General features: G+C 38.2%; 1 protein-coding gene across 1 annotated transcript in view; it reads right to left on the reverse strand.

The window, feature by feature from the left end:
- LOC139701071 (rhodopsin-like) overlaps positions 1 to 15,131 on the reverse strand; it is a 113,991-nt gene extending 98,860 nt beyond the window's left edge. Inside the window, exons 1-2 of the mRNA XM_071599646.1 lie at positions 15,017 to 15,131; positions 14,399 to 14,717 (exon numbers count right to left, since the gene is read on the reverse strand). Coding sequence (XP_071455747.1) covers positions 14,399 to 14,717; positions 15,017 to 15,131 — 434 coding nt within the window. The remainder of the gene's footprint in view (positions 1 to 14,398; positions 14,718 to 15,016) is intronic.
- Positions 15,132 to 15,367: the final 236 nt, after the last annotated feature.

Here is a 15,367-nt window from a genome sequence, read left to right on the forward strand (position 1 = left end):
TATGCTCCTCTTATTGACTTTTCCAGGTACAGGATGACGAGTACTTACCATTCCATCATATTACATTCCCAAAACTCAGTATTCGTGTAGGTCAGCATTTTGAGTTTAGCAGTTTAGATTCGTTTCCATTATTCATATTGAATGTATAATTAAGCGCGACTCTTTTGCATTGGTCTCCATAACTCTTCCCTAAATGTTGATGGCTTAGTTCAATGATCTTAATAACGGTGGTACTTTTCCTATTATTGTATGAGTTAAAAGAACTTATGAAAATTTTTAAATATTAAAATTTGCCATCCTTGATGATCAAATTTCCTAAGTGTACATTTTTTTCTTCTGTTTTTCATGTTTTTTATAGTACAATTAAAAGCAAGTGCTGAGCATATGTACTTTTTTCGGAGTGAATAGCGCACTGCAGGAATTATCCCCATCTTTCATTTCTTATTTGTGTAAATGATATCTTTAGTTTTACTCAGTCAAACTACATTCAATGATGTTGCTGTGAGCAGTATAAAACCCAGTGAGGAACATTTCCAGTTCTCGCAGATGCTGTTTAATAATGCACGGAGGGAAAGATTCGGAAAGCTTTGTCTCGACGACACCAATGCCCATCGAGTGCTGTGAAATGGATTGTGGATGAAATCCACAGGCGTGAATTCTCACGAGCCCGGGGAGGTTTAAAAGGTTTAAAGGAAGATTGAAAGCCGGAAATATTTTCTTTCAAGTTGGCTCACGCGTGCTTGCGTTCAACCTTAGTGCAGTATCTTCTATCTCGCAAAAGTCCCTAAAACCCTACATTTCATGAATTTTGCCGTTGCATTTCAGCGAAAACATTATTAATTTTATTTTTTTTTAAATGGATGCATGGCTTTAGATGTACTCCGGTTGACGAGGGAAAATTCCCTATGAACTGGGTCATCACTGCAAGGTTAGTTCTTTTAAGGTCGTGCATAAGGGGCTACATTGTGGTCGGAGGGTTTTCCTATGGATAAAAATCTTATGAAATGTCCCTCTGTGTTTCAAAGCTTGCTCGCACAGCGCGAAGTGGTAACACGGGAGTCTTCTTGGGTCGCTACGGAACAACCGGGAGCGGGGGGGGGGAGGGCGGCTAAAAGGACGACGAATTCCCCGCCCTCTTAAGGGCAGGGAAGGTGCGGGAAACACTAAGTGCACACGGTTTTGGGCGCTGCGTGTTTTTCTTTTTTTTTTGGCGCCTCGTTAATTTGCGCTCCACCATTCGCCCCCTCTCCCAAAACCTCCGTCTTGCGCGTTAATTAAATTTTTGCCGAGCTCTCCAAACGAATACGCCTCGTGACCCTTGAAGATTTCGTAAGACACTTTGCCATTCCAAAGCGTTCACATGGCTCCATGCTCACGCTCATGAGAAATTAAATATCGCCGCTGCACATATTCAGCACTGGTGATCTCAACGCGAATGTAAGTAGTTTGAATGTTAAATTGACACAATTATACTTCCTCCCCATTAAGATGGTGGTTACTACAACCTAGAGCGACCGTTTTGAACATACGTTTTTTGATGAGTGGAAAAAAAGCATCCTCAGGCACCTCACAGAGGAACGAACACTTGTTTAAATAGTTGGCGCTGAAACTGGGGAAATTCCCTCATATGAATGATATTAAGCCGTCAGAACAGGGGAGATGCACGCAACTAACGGGGAGGGAGGCTTCAATGCAGCAGAAAGAAACTAATAAGGATTTATTCCAGGATTTTCTCGGCGGTTAAGAATATAATCAGCCGTGATTTGAAGCACTTTCCATGCTCATCTGTTCGCCACTTTAAGTATGTAGCGTGCATTCGGGTGAAACAGCGGGCTCTTGAATGTAACGGTAAATATTTTGAGAAGTGGTAGAAAAAGAAATTTTAAAATTTTTTTCTATCTACTGCCTATGACCTTAACTCATCTGCAATGGATTAATGACTCATAAGCAATTCTCATCAGCAACTTGTCACGTAATCAAGGGATGTTGGCATATTTCAAACAATACAAATAGAAGAGACGCACCTTCCGATCCCGCTCTGTTTCCAACCTTAATGTTTCCCTCCCTAAGTGTAAGGTGCCCGTAGAGAACCTTCGACATTCTCCCATTTGAAAATTTGATCTTCCGGAATCAGTCATTTCCGGGAAACAATGATACGGAACGACAGTGTGGAGGACAACACTCCCTTGACCCCGCGGCCGAAAATCTTTCATTCATGAAATCAGCGACGCCTCCATGCCACAAACAAGTACATCGATGCATATTTATGAAGGAGATCGAGGACGGTGCACGGTGACACGATCGATGTGTCTCTCTTGTCAAATGATCTTCTGCACGCTTCCCTGCCCTCTGGCGCCGCGAGTGGAGTTGATGCGTGGTGGTTCCGGCACTATAGAACTCTGCAACGCGCCGTGGAGTGCGTCGGGATGATCAGTGAGGGGGAGCCGTATCAGTCTGTCGGCCTCCAAAAAGCGTGCATGCAGTGTGAGCCAACGTTTGATGATCGAAGGCAAGTTTTCCCTTCCCTTTTGGGAACTAGCTTTGAGGTAGCTGAACGTAAGGAAATTCCGTGGGGGAATTTTTTTCATTTTCAAGACATCCATTACGTAAATTAACGACTAATTTCACTTTTAAAACACTCAGCTCAACACAATGAATCTCTTTTTCAGAGATTCTATAGTATAACTTATTGACTTACGTATGTACCATTAATGAGATAATTGATATGAGGATGGATACAATAAACCGTCTTTAGGGTGTTTCTCATGCAGATATTTCACGCCTTGATTCATATTTTTGGAATGAAACCCGGGGTTAATTTTTTGCGAACTTTGACCTTCAAACTTCTCGTGGGGTCAATAGTAATAGTGCTAGTTAAAACTAGCTAATTTAAAGAAAAATTTCATCTCAACATGTACAGCGTGTAATTATTAAACTACGGACCACAAAGTTTTTCTAACTATGTTCATAAAACTGCGTAAAAGTGGACGATTTTAGGTCTTTCTTCTTACTCCCCACGTTCCTGCCTGTGCCCTGGAGACAACGTTATTCATCTCCGCTAGGTCTTACAAGTCGAGAGAGTTATCAACTTAGCCACACGTCTTAGGTAATTGAGAGTTAAAATTTCTAATTGTTCAAGGATAAATCTAATTTTTCAGGAAGGTGTATATTTTTTCTTTGATCCACATGATGAAAGACATTTCAAGGCATTAAGTTTTTGATTAAAGGGTGGGTGACTTTCAGAGGATTAGAAAGAGCGGGTAAGGAGCAATTGGGTAGGCATTCGTAAGAGCACGTTTGGAATTGGTAAACGCCAAATTTCCTTTGGGAAATGCTCCAGGTAATACTCGAGGTAATTTATTCTTTAACAACGAGTGAATCTTTACCCAATCACGTGAGAATCAGTTTTTTATCATTTGATGGATCATATAATTTATAGAACGCAATTAAAATAGGTAAGTGCTCATGGAATAATGAAACATTCAATGAAAAATTGAAAGAAAGGGAAATATTTTCATGTTCCTAGCCTTGAATCATTTTCCCCCTTTCCGCTACATCTAAATCCCAAAGAAACAAACGATTGATAAGTATGAGGTAACTGCTTGTAAAACATTTTAATGGTATTCCACGAATGTGTTTAATTGGATAGAGTAGTATTAAACTATTATCTATATAAAATAAGTGGACTACTATTGTCTGATAATCTTCCAATAGGTCATTCATTAACAATCCAAAGATTTTTGAAAGTTGCAAAGAATTAAGAAGAAATAAGAGACCTCCGCCTTAGAATTCATATTGCTGAACAAAGTGGAAATGGAAATGAAGGCATTTCTGTACTTTTGAAAAAGTTTGTAGTGCCCTTGTGAATAAAAAAAGCCTTGCCAATGGAAAAAATTCCTTAAAGTTTTTATGCCACGGTAAAAAATACTTTACCAACATTTTTTACAATAAAGCCTAAATCTGATGTTTGTTAAAGTTTTAAAAGAAGTCGTAGCATTTTAATCAAAATGTCCTCATTATTTTACATAAACAAAAAAAGTTCCACAGAAAGTCGTCGATGATTCTTTTCATCTCATTATTCTTAAATATATTTTTTAATGGAATCGATTTACTCTATTGTATGGGAGTTCACGCTTATGAAAATACGTTTAGTCAGCGAAAATAAGAAGGAAACACAAACCAAGTTGGACTTTTCTTTAGGATTCCTCTGGGTCAACAGCAAATGTTGATTTAAGTGATATAAGGGACTTTGTTCGTGAGCTTAACTAATATCGCTGTTACTTTAATTCGTCTTTTGATCTTCATATGACACTTGAATTGTCATAAAAAATTGGAAAAAATTATCATACTCTAGTAATAGAGAAATATACCTTTTTATTCGAAAACGCGTAAAAGTGACGAAGATTCCTGATATGAAATGATACTTTTAAACGAGTTATTGAGATTATCATCTTCGAAAAGAATTCTAGCTTAAGTTCTCAGTGATCAGCCAACTTAAATGTCTTAATATTTGCCTAATCCGCAGGAGAATAATAACTTCAGAATCTAGAAAATCCCATTTTCTCAAGTAACTTGGGATTTGACCGTACCTCCAGAGCTTTACGGCAACATTTATAATTTCACTTCTACAAAATGACGAATTTTTAACCGTAGTAGTGAAACTATATGCAGAGAGTCATAGCATATGATTCACACACGACTTAAATTGGAGTTATAAAGCAAAGATAAATAAAAATATCCTGGGCAATTACATGGAGTCATTCTATGTTCATTCATGAAATTTATAATATTTAGATTACATATCCATTATATCATTGAAATAATTAATTTAATTACCTTAATTGATGCGTAAATTCTTCAAATGCCCATTGTATACTTAAATTGGTATATCGGATATTTAATTATTTCTAAAATTAAGCCCTTACATGCTATTGTTTTAAAATAAGTACTTTGCCGAAACATTCACCAGTGAATTTACTTTGTTTTATGCAATTTAAAAGAGGAAGAAAACAATGGAAAAGTGGAAGGAAAAGATCGATTGACCTCATATAATTTTGTATGCAAGCAAAATGAAACCATAAAATTTTCAATTGACAATTTCTTATCCAGAGAAAGCAGTGCTTGAACCACCAGAGATAGACTTTTGTAACCTCGCGTTGTTTGGCCACTTCTTTTAAGTCTCAAGATTTATTCGTTTTCTATTTGCAACAATTAAACATTGGTAACGAAAACGTGAAAGTTAACTGCATCCACACACACACATAAATATATGGCTAGAAGCATATGGCATAGATAAAAATATGAATATATATATGTATATATATATATATATATACTATACATATATATATATATACATATTTTTATCTATGCCATATCCTTTTAACTATATGTATATATATATATATATACCTGTATATATATATATATATATATATATATATATATATATATATATATATATATAGCTAGAAGCACATGGCATCGATAAAAATATCCGGGGTTGATTTAAAGACCCTTTGAATGATGGGGATACAAGGAGTAGTCATAGATGTAGTTAGCTCAAATGCAGTAGAAGTGCCTTTAGATGTTCCCTAGGGAAGTGCCATCGGACCTCTTTTACTCCTACTTTACGTTAACGACATTGACTCCGTAGTCACTCGTAAGATACGCTTATTTGTCGACGATACCGTTTACCGTGATATCCATGATCCCGAGGACACAGCAGCTTTATCAGATGATCTTATTGCTATACAACGCTGGTGCTACACTTGGAATTTAGAATGAAACTTAAACACGTGCGTAGCATTAAATATTTGGAACAAGAGCAATTCCGACCCGAACGCCTACTGCCTTGGGAACACCGAAATGGAATGTGTGTACGCAATTAAATACCTAGGCGTTACTCTCACTCACGATCTCTCCTAGGTGAAACACATACTAGGGGGAATATGTGGGTAAGCTCTCAAAAATTAGGGCTTATTAGAAGAGTTCTTGGTAAATGTGATGAAAAGGTCAAATAGAAATGTTATCTTTCACTGGTTAGGCCTCATTTAGCATATACTGCAAGTACGTATATGGGATCCTCACGAAGTTGGATTAATTGCCGAATTGGATAGTGTGGAGGAGCTATATTTTGTGAAACGTTGTTATGATAAAATTAGTAGCGTATCCAAAATATTAGAACATAACCTGGGAATCACCAGCGGAGCGAAGGTTAAATTACAGATTGAAGCTCTTGCATAAATTGGAAGGAGGTCTCTTTCGCAGTGATGTTGAAAATGTATTATTACCCCTATCGTACTGCAGTAGGAGAAATCGTGTCAGTAAAATTAGGGAGATTAAGGGTAGAGCAGATGGATTTAAGATGTCCTTTTTCCACGAACGACAGAGGATCATGATAACAATGTTCGAGCGCGGTAGGGTCATATTCGGGTAAAATTAACCTGATGTGTATTCACCCCCTGCCACACACCCTGGCGGTGGCTTGCAGGGTATATAAATGAATAATAAAAAAATAAAAAATATACATATGTATGTATATGTGTGTATATATATGAAGATATATGTGTGTGTGTGTGTGTATATATATATACACACATACATATATATACATATATATACATATATCTGTACGCATAATTATTATATGCGTATGTGTGTGCATGCTTTAAATGATATCGCTGTTTGAAAGAAAATCAGGTGACACAATGCTTGAAGATAACTCTCACCAGAACTGTTATAACTGAACTTTATGGAATCATCTCTTGGGGGATGTGGAGTTTGGGGAACTGACAAGGAAACATTTAATGTTTCGCACATAGAATGATTTACTTGCGTTACACATATTATGATTAAATTCATCCTTGCCTTTAGAAGGTAGGCTGGCAAATGCTAAATAAAAAAAGTAGCTGTAGTAGTAAAATTTAAGCTGGTAAAAAAACGGTAATGCATAGCGTAAAAAAGATCAGGCGAGCCAGCTTCGTAGCCCTAAATACCCAAAGGTTTACAATTAGGGTTCGTTGACAAGGAAAATTATTGCATGACGCCATTTCCACCTACATAACGCTAGGATAACATATACCTACGGCGTAGGTATGCTAAGGCTTACTATGTAGGCCTTGATGTTTTGTGAATCGCGCAGTGTGGAAACTACGGCGACGATCAAGTGAAGGAGAGACCGCATCTCGTGATGATGCTTTCCGTCAAATATGCGGCGAGAACTTGGGATTTACCTCTGGGAAAACTTTGATCCATGATTTGAATATAACATTGAGAAATATCTAGAGCATCACAAAGTCACAGATAATTATAAAATGGGATCCTCTGCAGATTCTGAGACACAACGCAAACATTGACTGACATAATTTAATACAAAGTCATTGCGAGCGTTCGTCTGCAGTATAACGAGTACTTGCTTCATTGAGAAAATTATAGAAGTCCCACTATGCTTAAACAGGCCAAGAAAATAAATGAGAAATGGATTTAAGACAAAGTTAGCAAGAAGAATTTTGTCAAACGATTCATTTTATCCCTGCTGGAAATGAACCGAAACAAATACGACGGTAGAGTTAGTGAATCAGGTCTTTAAGTTCCCTTCAAATACTTGCTCCGGGCCTTTTTCAACGTTAAAAGACCGCAAACCCTAAACTCTTCTGTAAGCATGGGGGAAATAGTTTTAGATGCAGATATAATGTTGCATTCATCAACGCTTACAAAAAAATCGGACTCCCTCTCCATCAAAATGGTACAGAAATAGCTACCACATTCCTTCTCTCAGGTAACTCTCATCTTGCGATGGAGATGCTCACGTATTCTTTCGAATGGCGTGCTTTTTTCCCTTCAGCCTGTCGGTCACACATACACGCACCGCTCCCTATTCTATCAACAACCTCACACTCAGTTCCCCGTGGACCGGACGTGACGAATCTGTTTTACGGACAACCTGAATGCCTCCCTCCCCTATAGCTTCCGTCCCCACTCGAAGCAGACAAAAGCGCCCGCTCCCGAAATACCAAAATAAAATGTACGACCCACACCGAAATCCCCCACGCGCTCGACCTGCGGCAGTTTTAGCAGTCGGCCCATTCAACCCTTTCGGACATGCCCTACGAAACGAGTCGGATCCACCGTCCCTGAGATTGTGACCGAAAATGCTGACTATCCTTCTGCACACACACACACCTACACACACGACAGTTTAACTGAATATCCTTTACAATGTGCTTTTAGAACACAAATTACTTTTAGGTCACAGTACAAATTCCTCTGGGTGCCGTCGGCTTCAAAATTCGCGGTAAAATTTATGGCTATTTTAAGCTCACTCATTCACGTAAAGCGCATATGTTCGCTTTAAATAGTATTGGGTTTTTCCAAAGAAACTACGGGAGATGCCGCGTTTTGCTAGAAAACCACAGTTTTCAACCCGAACGTCGGCTTCAAAGGTGATGATGAAGCCCACATAGTACTAAGCTCAATGTCGTTTGAAACTTGCGCATCAGGGTATGGGGATCAGTTCCAATCCCTGTGCCGCATATGTTTCAGGATCATAAACAAAAGGATAGAGGGTACGGCAAATGATTACTTAGGGGATGATCAGTTTGGGTTTAGGAAGGGGAGAGGTACGTGTGATGCCATTGCAGTAATGAGATTATTGAATATTGAACACAACCAGGAGGTAATTGCTTGTTTCGTAGATTTCGAAAAAGCGTTTGATAGAGTGAATTGGGAAAAACTAATGAGTGTATTGCAGAAAATAGGAATATATTGGAGGGAAAGGAGGCTAATCCGCAACCTGTACATGCCTCATACTGCTCAGGTGCGGTTGGGGAACGGGGAGTCCGGATAGGCAGTGTTAGAAAGAGGTGTAAGGCAGGGTTGCCCATTATCACCGTTGCTGTTCAACCTATATGCAGAGGAAATGATTAAGGGTAGGGATTAATGATCATGTGAAGAACTGGAGGTAGGAATAAAAGTGGGCGGAAAATTCGGAAAATCAGTTAGGTTTGCTGATGACCAAGCTTTAGTTTGTCAGTCAGCCAAGGGGCTGCAAGCATTGCTGAGTGAATTGGAAATTCAGTGCGACAGGTATGGGATGAGAATCAATATTAATAAAACAAAGGTTATGCGATTTTCTAGAAAGAAAAAGGCTAAACTAAAAATTAAAATAGGAGGGAAAACTAGAGCAGGTGGAACAGTTTACGTATCTCGGTAGTGTTTTGGACCAACACGGTCCAAGTAGTAAGGACGTAAGGAGAATAATTGCGATAGGCAAAGAGGCTTTCACAAGGAGGGAGTTGATGACAGGGACGTTGTGTAAGGATATTAAGAAACGACTCGTAAAAACTTTGATATGGAGCGTAGCTATGTAAGGCGCGGAAACGTGGTCATTGAAGCAGGAGGATAGACGTAGACTGGAGGCTTTTGAAATGTGGGTGTGGACAAGAATGGAGAAGGTGAAATAGACTGAGAAGAAAACAAATCAGGAGGAACTTGGTATGGTGGGCGAAGAGAGGGGTTTGTTGGGAGCAATCCTATGGAGGCAGGAAAAATGGATGAAGTATTGACTGGCAGTGGGATGTTGAAGACTGTAATAGAGGGGAGCATTTAAGGCAAACGAGGAAAGGGAAGGAACAGGATAGGGATGTTGGATGGGATGAAGAGAGGAAGGAAGTACTCAGAGATGAAGAGGGGCCTGATGTAGAGTAGGTTGCTGGATTTTGTGTTTTGTTAGGAGTTACAAAATATTTATTTAGTAGCTATGTTCATCCAAAAACCTACCTTAAGCGGTAGATTACCTAATAAAAACTATATATATATATATATATATATATATATATATATATATATATATATATATATATAATGTTTTCCTCGTTCAAATGTTGTTGGTTCTCATATTTCACTCGGGGAGACCCTTAAACAATCAATTACTTGTCATTTTTCTTCCATAACTGTCATGCAGAAGAAGATATCATACCTCAAAAGTAAGTGACTTTTATCCCTTTTTTTGTTCATAACCATAAATATTTAACGTTACAAGTGCCTTTATCCCACCAATTTTTGTTAATTCGACCTTATGAATTCGATGATTCCATTCCTCTCTGCTCACCGCTCTCATTGAGCTCCACATTCCTATTTCTTCCAATTTGCATTTCTTATCTCCTGCCTCTCTCAGTCGTGCGTACAATCTTTGAAACTAGTATTCTGCATATCTCCATGTCTCAGTGCCGATTTTCATTTCATAGATTAAAAATATCTCCCCAAATGGAAAAAGGCCTCGTCGTCATTCAATTTGCTGTGGAGAGTATTATTAGGTTACCATGGTTACCACCAAGCATTACGTAGACTACCGATAAAAAAAAACTCAGTATTTTAAAACCTTTTTCCTTCTGTTCCTGTATCTGAACGCGATATCGTTACGATAATTTCATAATGCTCGTATGTTATTTGGATGCCCATCTCTCGCGAGTTACTATCGTCAAAACGTAGCTACCAAAAACTACTGACTGCCAGATATTACAATTATAGTCTGCTAACACTTTCAGCCTTTACTTTTGCTGACCATCTGTAATACCTGTAACAACTCTTGTCCATTCCCAAAAAGCTGTATAAATTCTAAGTAGCATTAATTGCCAAATTTCTCTCTCAAACCTTAATAGAGCATAATCTTTCCCTCTCAAAGCATAATTTTTCATACTCCATGACTACGAGAAAAAAGTAGCAACATTAAACGAACAGATTCTCGACGATTTATTTTAGTAGAATAAAGTGGTTAAAGCTGTTTGTATGAGATTCAACGAGAGATTTTTATCATTTTAAAGCTCCAACGCCCATTATATTTATATTTAATTTTTTAAATTAAATTTTTAACATAGCGCCCATTTAATATAGCTCCAACATTAAACAATGCATCATGTGGGTAAAGATATGACAACATATAACCGAATTAATTTTATTAGAACTGGAAACACCTCCAAACTACATGTTTGTAACCGCTTGCAATTAATGGGCAAGAATGACTTTTTTCCTCATTTTTAGGGACTTAAATTGGAAGATTTAATTTTGCGCTTCTCTTCTCCCAACTTAAATTACTCGGGTGCCTTCCATTAAATTGGTCAACTTTTTCACGCTTAGAAATAGGGATGGATGCCCTGCGATTAAAGTGAATCAGATAAGACAGCACGAGTGAGTCAGAAAGTGAAAGAAAAAAGCACCACCAACGCATTTTTTCCGAGACAACTATGAGAGGATTTTCATGCGTGGGGGGGCGAGAAAACGCTACTTTAGAGCGGGCTTCTGTTACAACTCAACTTTAAATATTCTCTCGTGAAGGCGTCTAAATGCCTGCGTATGCGAATTTATGAGCACAAGTCAAAAAATGAGTCGCGAAAGTCAGCAAGACAAACGCCGGAGCCGGTTAAAAAGAAATGTCATTGGGTACGCTTGTAAAATCCACCGTAGAGTCCCGACTTAATACCCCGGTGATTTTCATCTGTTCGGGCCCTTGGAAGATCATTTGGGTGGCCGACGTTTAAAAAATGATAATACCGTTGGCCGAGGAGATCACTCGTTAGCTGTGACAGCAAACAGAAGACTTCTTTGCTGCCGGCTACCAAGGACTTGTACCGAGATAGGATAATTGCTTTATTGTACCGAGTGAATATGTAGAGAAGGGATAATTAATTTCAGGAAGCTACTTTGATCATTATTGCCTCTATCTAGTTTTGCGAGTTATTTATTGTCTTACCCTCGTAGCTATCATTTCAACCACCCAATACATGCCCTGAAAATTGCTCCAAAATTTCTTAGATAATTATTAATAATTGACATTCTCATACTAATTAAATGAAACTGGAAAGGTGGATTGAGTTAAAAAAATTAAAAAAGGGGAAAAAGCTTAGTCCGTGGTTTGTGCCGAAGAGCTCAAAGTTAGCCGCAGTTGCTGCTTCATCTAAGGTGTGCTGGAAAACACTCTTCCATGGCTTGATGATTACGTCACCATGTTGCAATTAGTTTATTTCATCAATTAAATTACCCTCAATCCAAAGAAAATAGATGCATTGTTCTGCTATGTGCTCACCCTCTCATTCAAGCATCCTCTATTTGCGTTGTAATTCGGATTCGCAAGCCATTCCGTTCAAAATGATGCGTGGCCGTAGGGAGTTACTAAGCAAGCATATTAAACGACATCTGTGACGCGTCAAACAACAGAAGGACCCGCCAAAGATGGGGTCTAAATGATGATCACTTTACCTAGGCACATAGTACCAATTACTGGTGGGAGTTAATTGGTATGTGTTGTTGTTAATGAAACCCCATTAGTAAAAATATAATTAATTGAGAAGTTAGATTCATGACGTACTATGAAATTTAGACGTTACACATTATTGTATAATTAAAATATAAACAAGCATATCTTCATGGAGACTGTCAGAGGGACTTGCTACACAGAAGAGGTGAAGGTTCTAGTTTCTCTGTGGAATTTTTTTACCCTAACATGGTATTTAGGATAAGATATACATGTACTTGGGAGAATTTTGAATAGGTTTTCGATTAATTCTGTTTGATGGTGAAAATTCATAGGAATAAATAATTTCGTTAAGTCCGGATTCGTTTATTTCCCTAAACTTCTATCTAATCAGTGTAATTTGACGATAGAAGCAGTATAGGGATAAGAGCTAAAATAACATGGTTTACATTTTTACAGTCGGCTTGTTATGCCATGTGATTATCGCGGAAATGCTATCCAAGTTTTCAAACAATTATTTTACTTCCCAAATAATTATTTTACAATCCATGGTCACTCATAAAATTATTTAAAATCGCACCCATTTTTTATTATTTAAGTTTAGAGATTTCAAAACACAGCGACACATATACTATGACATTATCAATAGGAAATATAACTTTACTCTCCTAAGCATTTCCATTCGAGCATTTCCCCGCAGCTTTCCTCAAGAGAAAAATCTCCATCAGGTCATGTCAAGAGATTATTTCAAATACTGTTAGATTGTGGGTTTTACGATAGTGTTAATACTACAGATTATACTTCCTAATACCTTTTCTGGCATATAAAAATACTTGATGGTATTTTTTAAGTGTTAAACAGTGATTAGTTATTCGGAAAACACAAGAGATTCGAAGTTAAAGGACATTTTTCAAAGACTTGATCGTATGATGAAAAGAAATACCGGAATGAACATTCTTTCTATTCATTTTGAATGCAGTCACAAATATAAATTTAAGGGGCTTTTTGAGCAGTTTGTATTACTTAATTATTGTATTCGAAATTAAATACATTTGTATAATTCACTTAAAATAATAAATATAAGTGATTATGAATGCAAGATTTTACTGTAAAAAATTTAAAAAAATTGGTTGAGAATTAAAAATATTCAATGAATGCAGAAGCTTACAGGATGAACCTCAATGCTAAGGATTCCCACGCAGAAATCTTGGAGTGATTGTAGCGTATTCCCGAGTTGACTATTATTTTCCTATCTCGACTGATCTGTTGGTCTATTTACCCCGTGGGATTGCGATAAGTTACCCTTAGCACATACACCAGGTACGGAACCACTTGAGAAGAATATGAGATATAATTATCAACGTGATATCCCACCATTTAAAGAATTTTTCGAAAATAAGAAAAAAAATACAAAATTTGGTAAAGAACATTTCCTGATACGGAGAAAGTTATAATAATAACGATTCAAATTTCCTTAGAAATGACTCAAAATGTTTTTTTTGACTGTGAAAAAACTAAAGAAAATGACGTATTCCCTCATTCTATTTACCAAATGTATACATTACTCATCATACCTCTTTCGAAGATATAATTTAAAAAAATATTGACTTATTAATTATTTATATGCAAATTAAATTATCTTGGAATTAAGTCTCATGGATGTGAATAATAATTTAAACGGAGAAGCAAGATAGCGCTAACGAACAAAAAACCAGAAAAACACACACACAAGAAACTCACACGTGTTCCAAGTTTTCGGTAGCCACTCTTTTCCTCGGCGGAAAGAAGGAACTATATGTATGTATATATATATACATATATATATATATATATATATATATATATATATATATATATATATATATATATATATATATATGTGTGTGTGTGTGTGTGTGTGTGTATGTATGCATATATACAAACACAGGATTGGTGGGTGGGGCAGGTGGAATCGAGTAGATCACAAGCGTAAAGAAGTTTCCTTACGAAGGAAGGAACAAATTCTTAGACTACAGATTAATAGTTCAGTAGTTCGACGGAAAGAGGGATAGGGAAAACAATGTATTCCAGGATTTAGAAAACATCCGAGAGAAGACTGAACTCCGTGCTCAAGTAAATATTAGTTCGCCATGTCTCCCGAGGACTCACCGCGTGAAAACAAAGAGGACGAGCCCGTTGCCGAGGACCCCCGCCGTCCCGATGATGACCAAGAGCGTGCCCAGGAGGTAGTGGAACTCTGGCCGGAGGGGCGGGTACTGCAGCCAGTGGTCGTGGGTGGGGACCACGGACCGCACCCACTCGATGTGACCGTTCTCGCTGGCGCGGCCGTCGCCCCCGGACCATGTGCCAACCCACACGCTGAGGCCGTGCTCCGTCGTGGAGGTGCTTTGGTTGTTGCCAGCGGGCCAAGGGGTAACCTCCGTCTGCAAACGAGACAGTGGGTGATGGAGTGCATTCTTACGGACGGCTAAAACAGAGTTCAACAATTTATAGGGCTTCTTTGACAAAAACACTGAAATTTCACTCTCAATATACAATGTTTGTATAAACAATATCGGTAGCAATTTTTTCCTGACGTGTGCGTGAAGTGCTGAATTCAGACCGTCGATTAAGTGTGCGCATTATTGGAGATCGTATTGGTATTGATCAGATGACAATGCACACCATTATCGCTGAAAATATGGAGATGCGAAAGACCTGCGCAATTATTATAAAGGCAGAAACGAACTCTTAGACTACAGGAATACGGAGGTGAAAGGCAATCACTGTGGAGTAGGGGAGAGACGAGGAATGGGATGAGGGTAAGGTCAGGATTGAAAAGGGTAATGGCAACTCTCGTGGTCCGATCGCTCGCCGGTGAATCCAACGAAGATGCCCGCATTCCCTAATCCTTGCTCTTTCCTCATTCCCTTTATCACCTCTCCCTCACTTCGCAGTCATTGGTCATCAATAACCCGTCTATCTAGTCTTTAAGCCTCTTTCCAAATTGGCCGAAACCCGGCACCCTTTTACAACTACTTGTAATGCTTGACATCATTTCCGGGCCAAGTGTTTTGGCTTGAAATGGACGTGAAGAATCGACGCTAACTAAACCACAGAAATCAAACAGGAGGTTGG

The sequence above is a fragment of the Hetaerina americana genome, unplaced genomic scaffold (assembly GCF_022747635.1).
Source record: "Hetaerina americana unplaced genomic scaffold, ioHetAmer1.1.p SCAF_11, whole genome shotgun sequence".
Classification (NCBI taxonomy): Eukaryota; Metazoa; Arthropoda; class Insecta; order Odonata; family Calopterygidae; genus Hetaerina; species Hetaerina americana.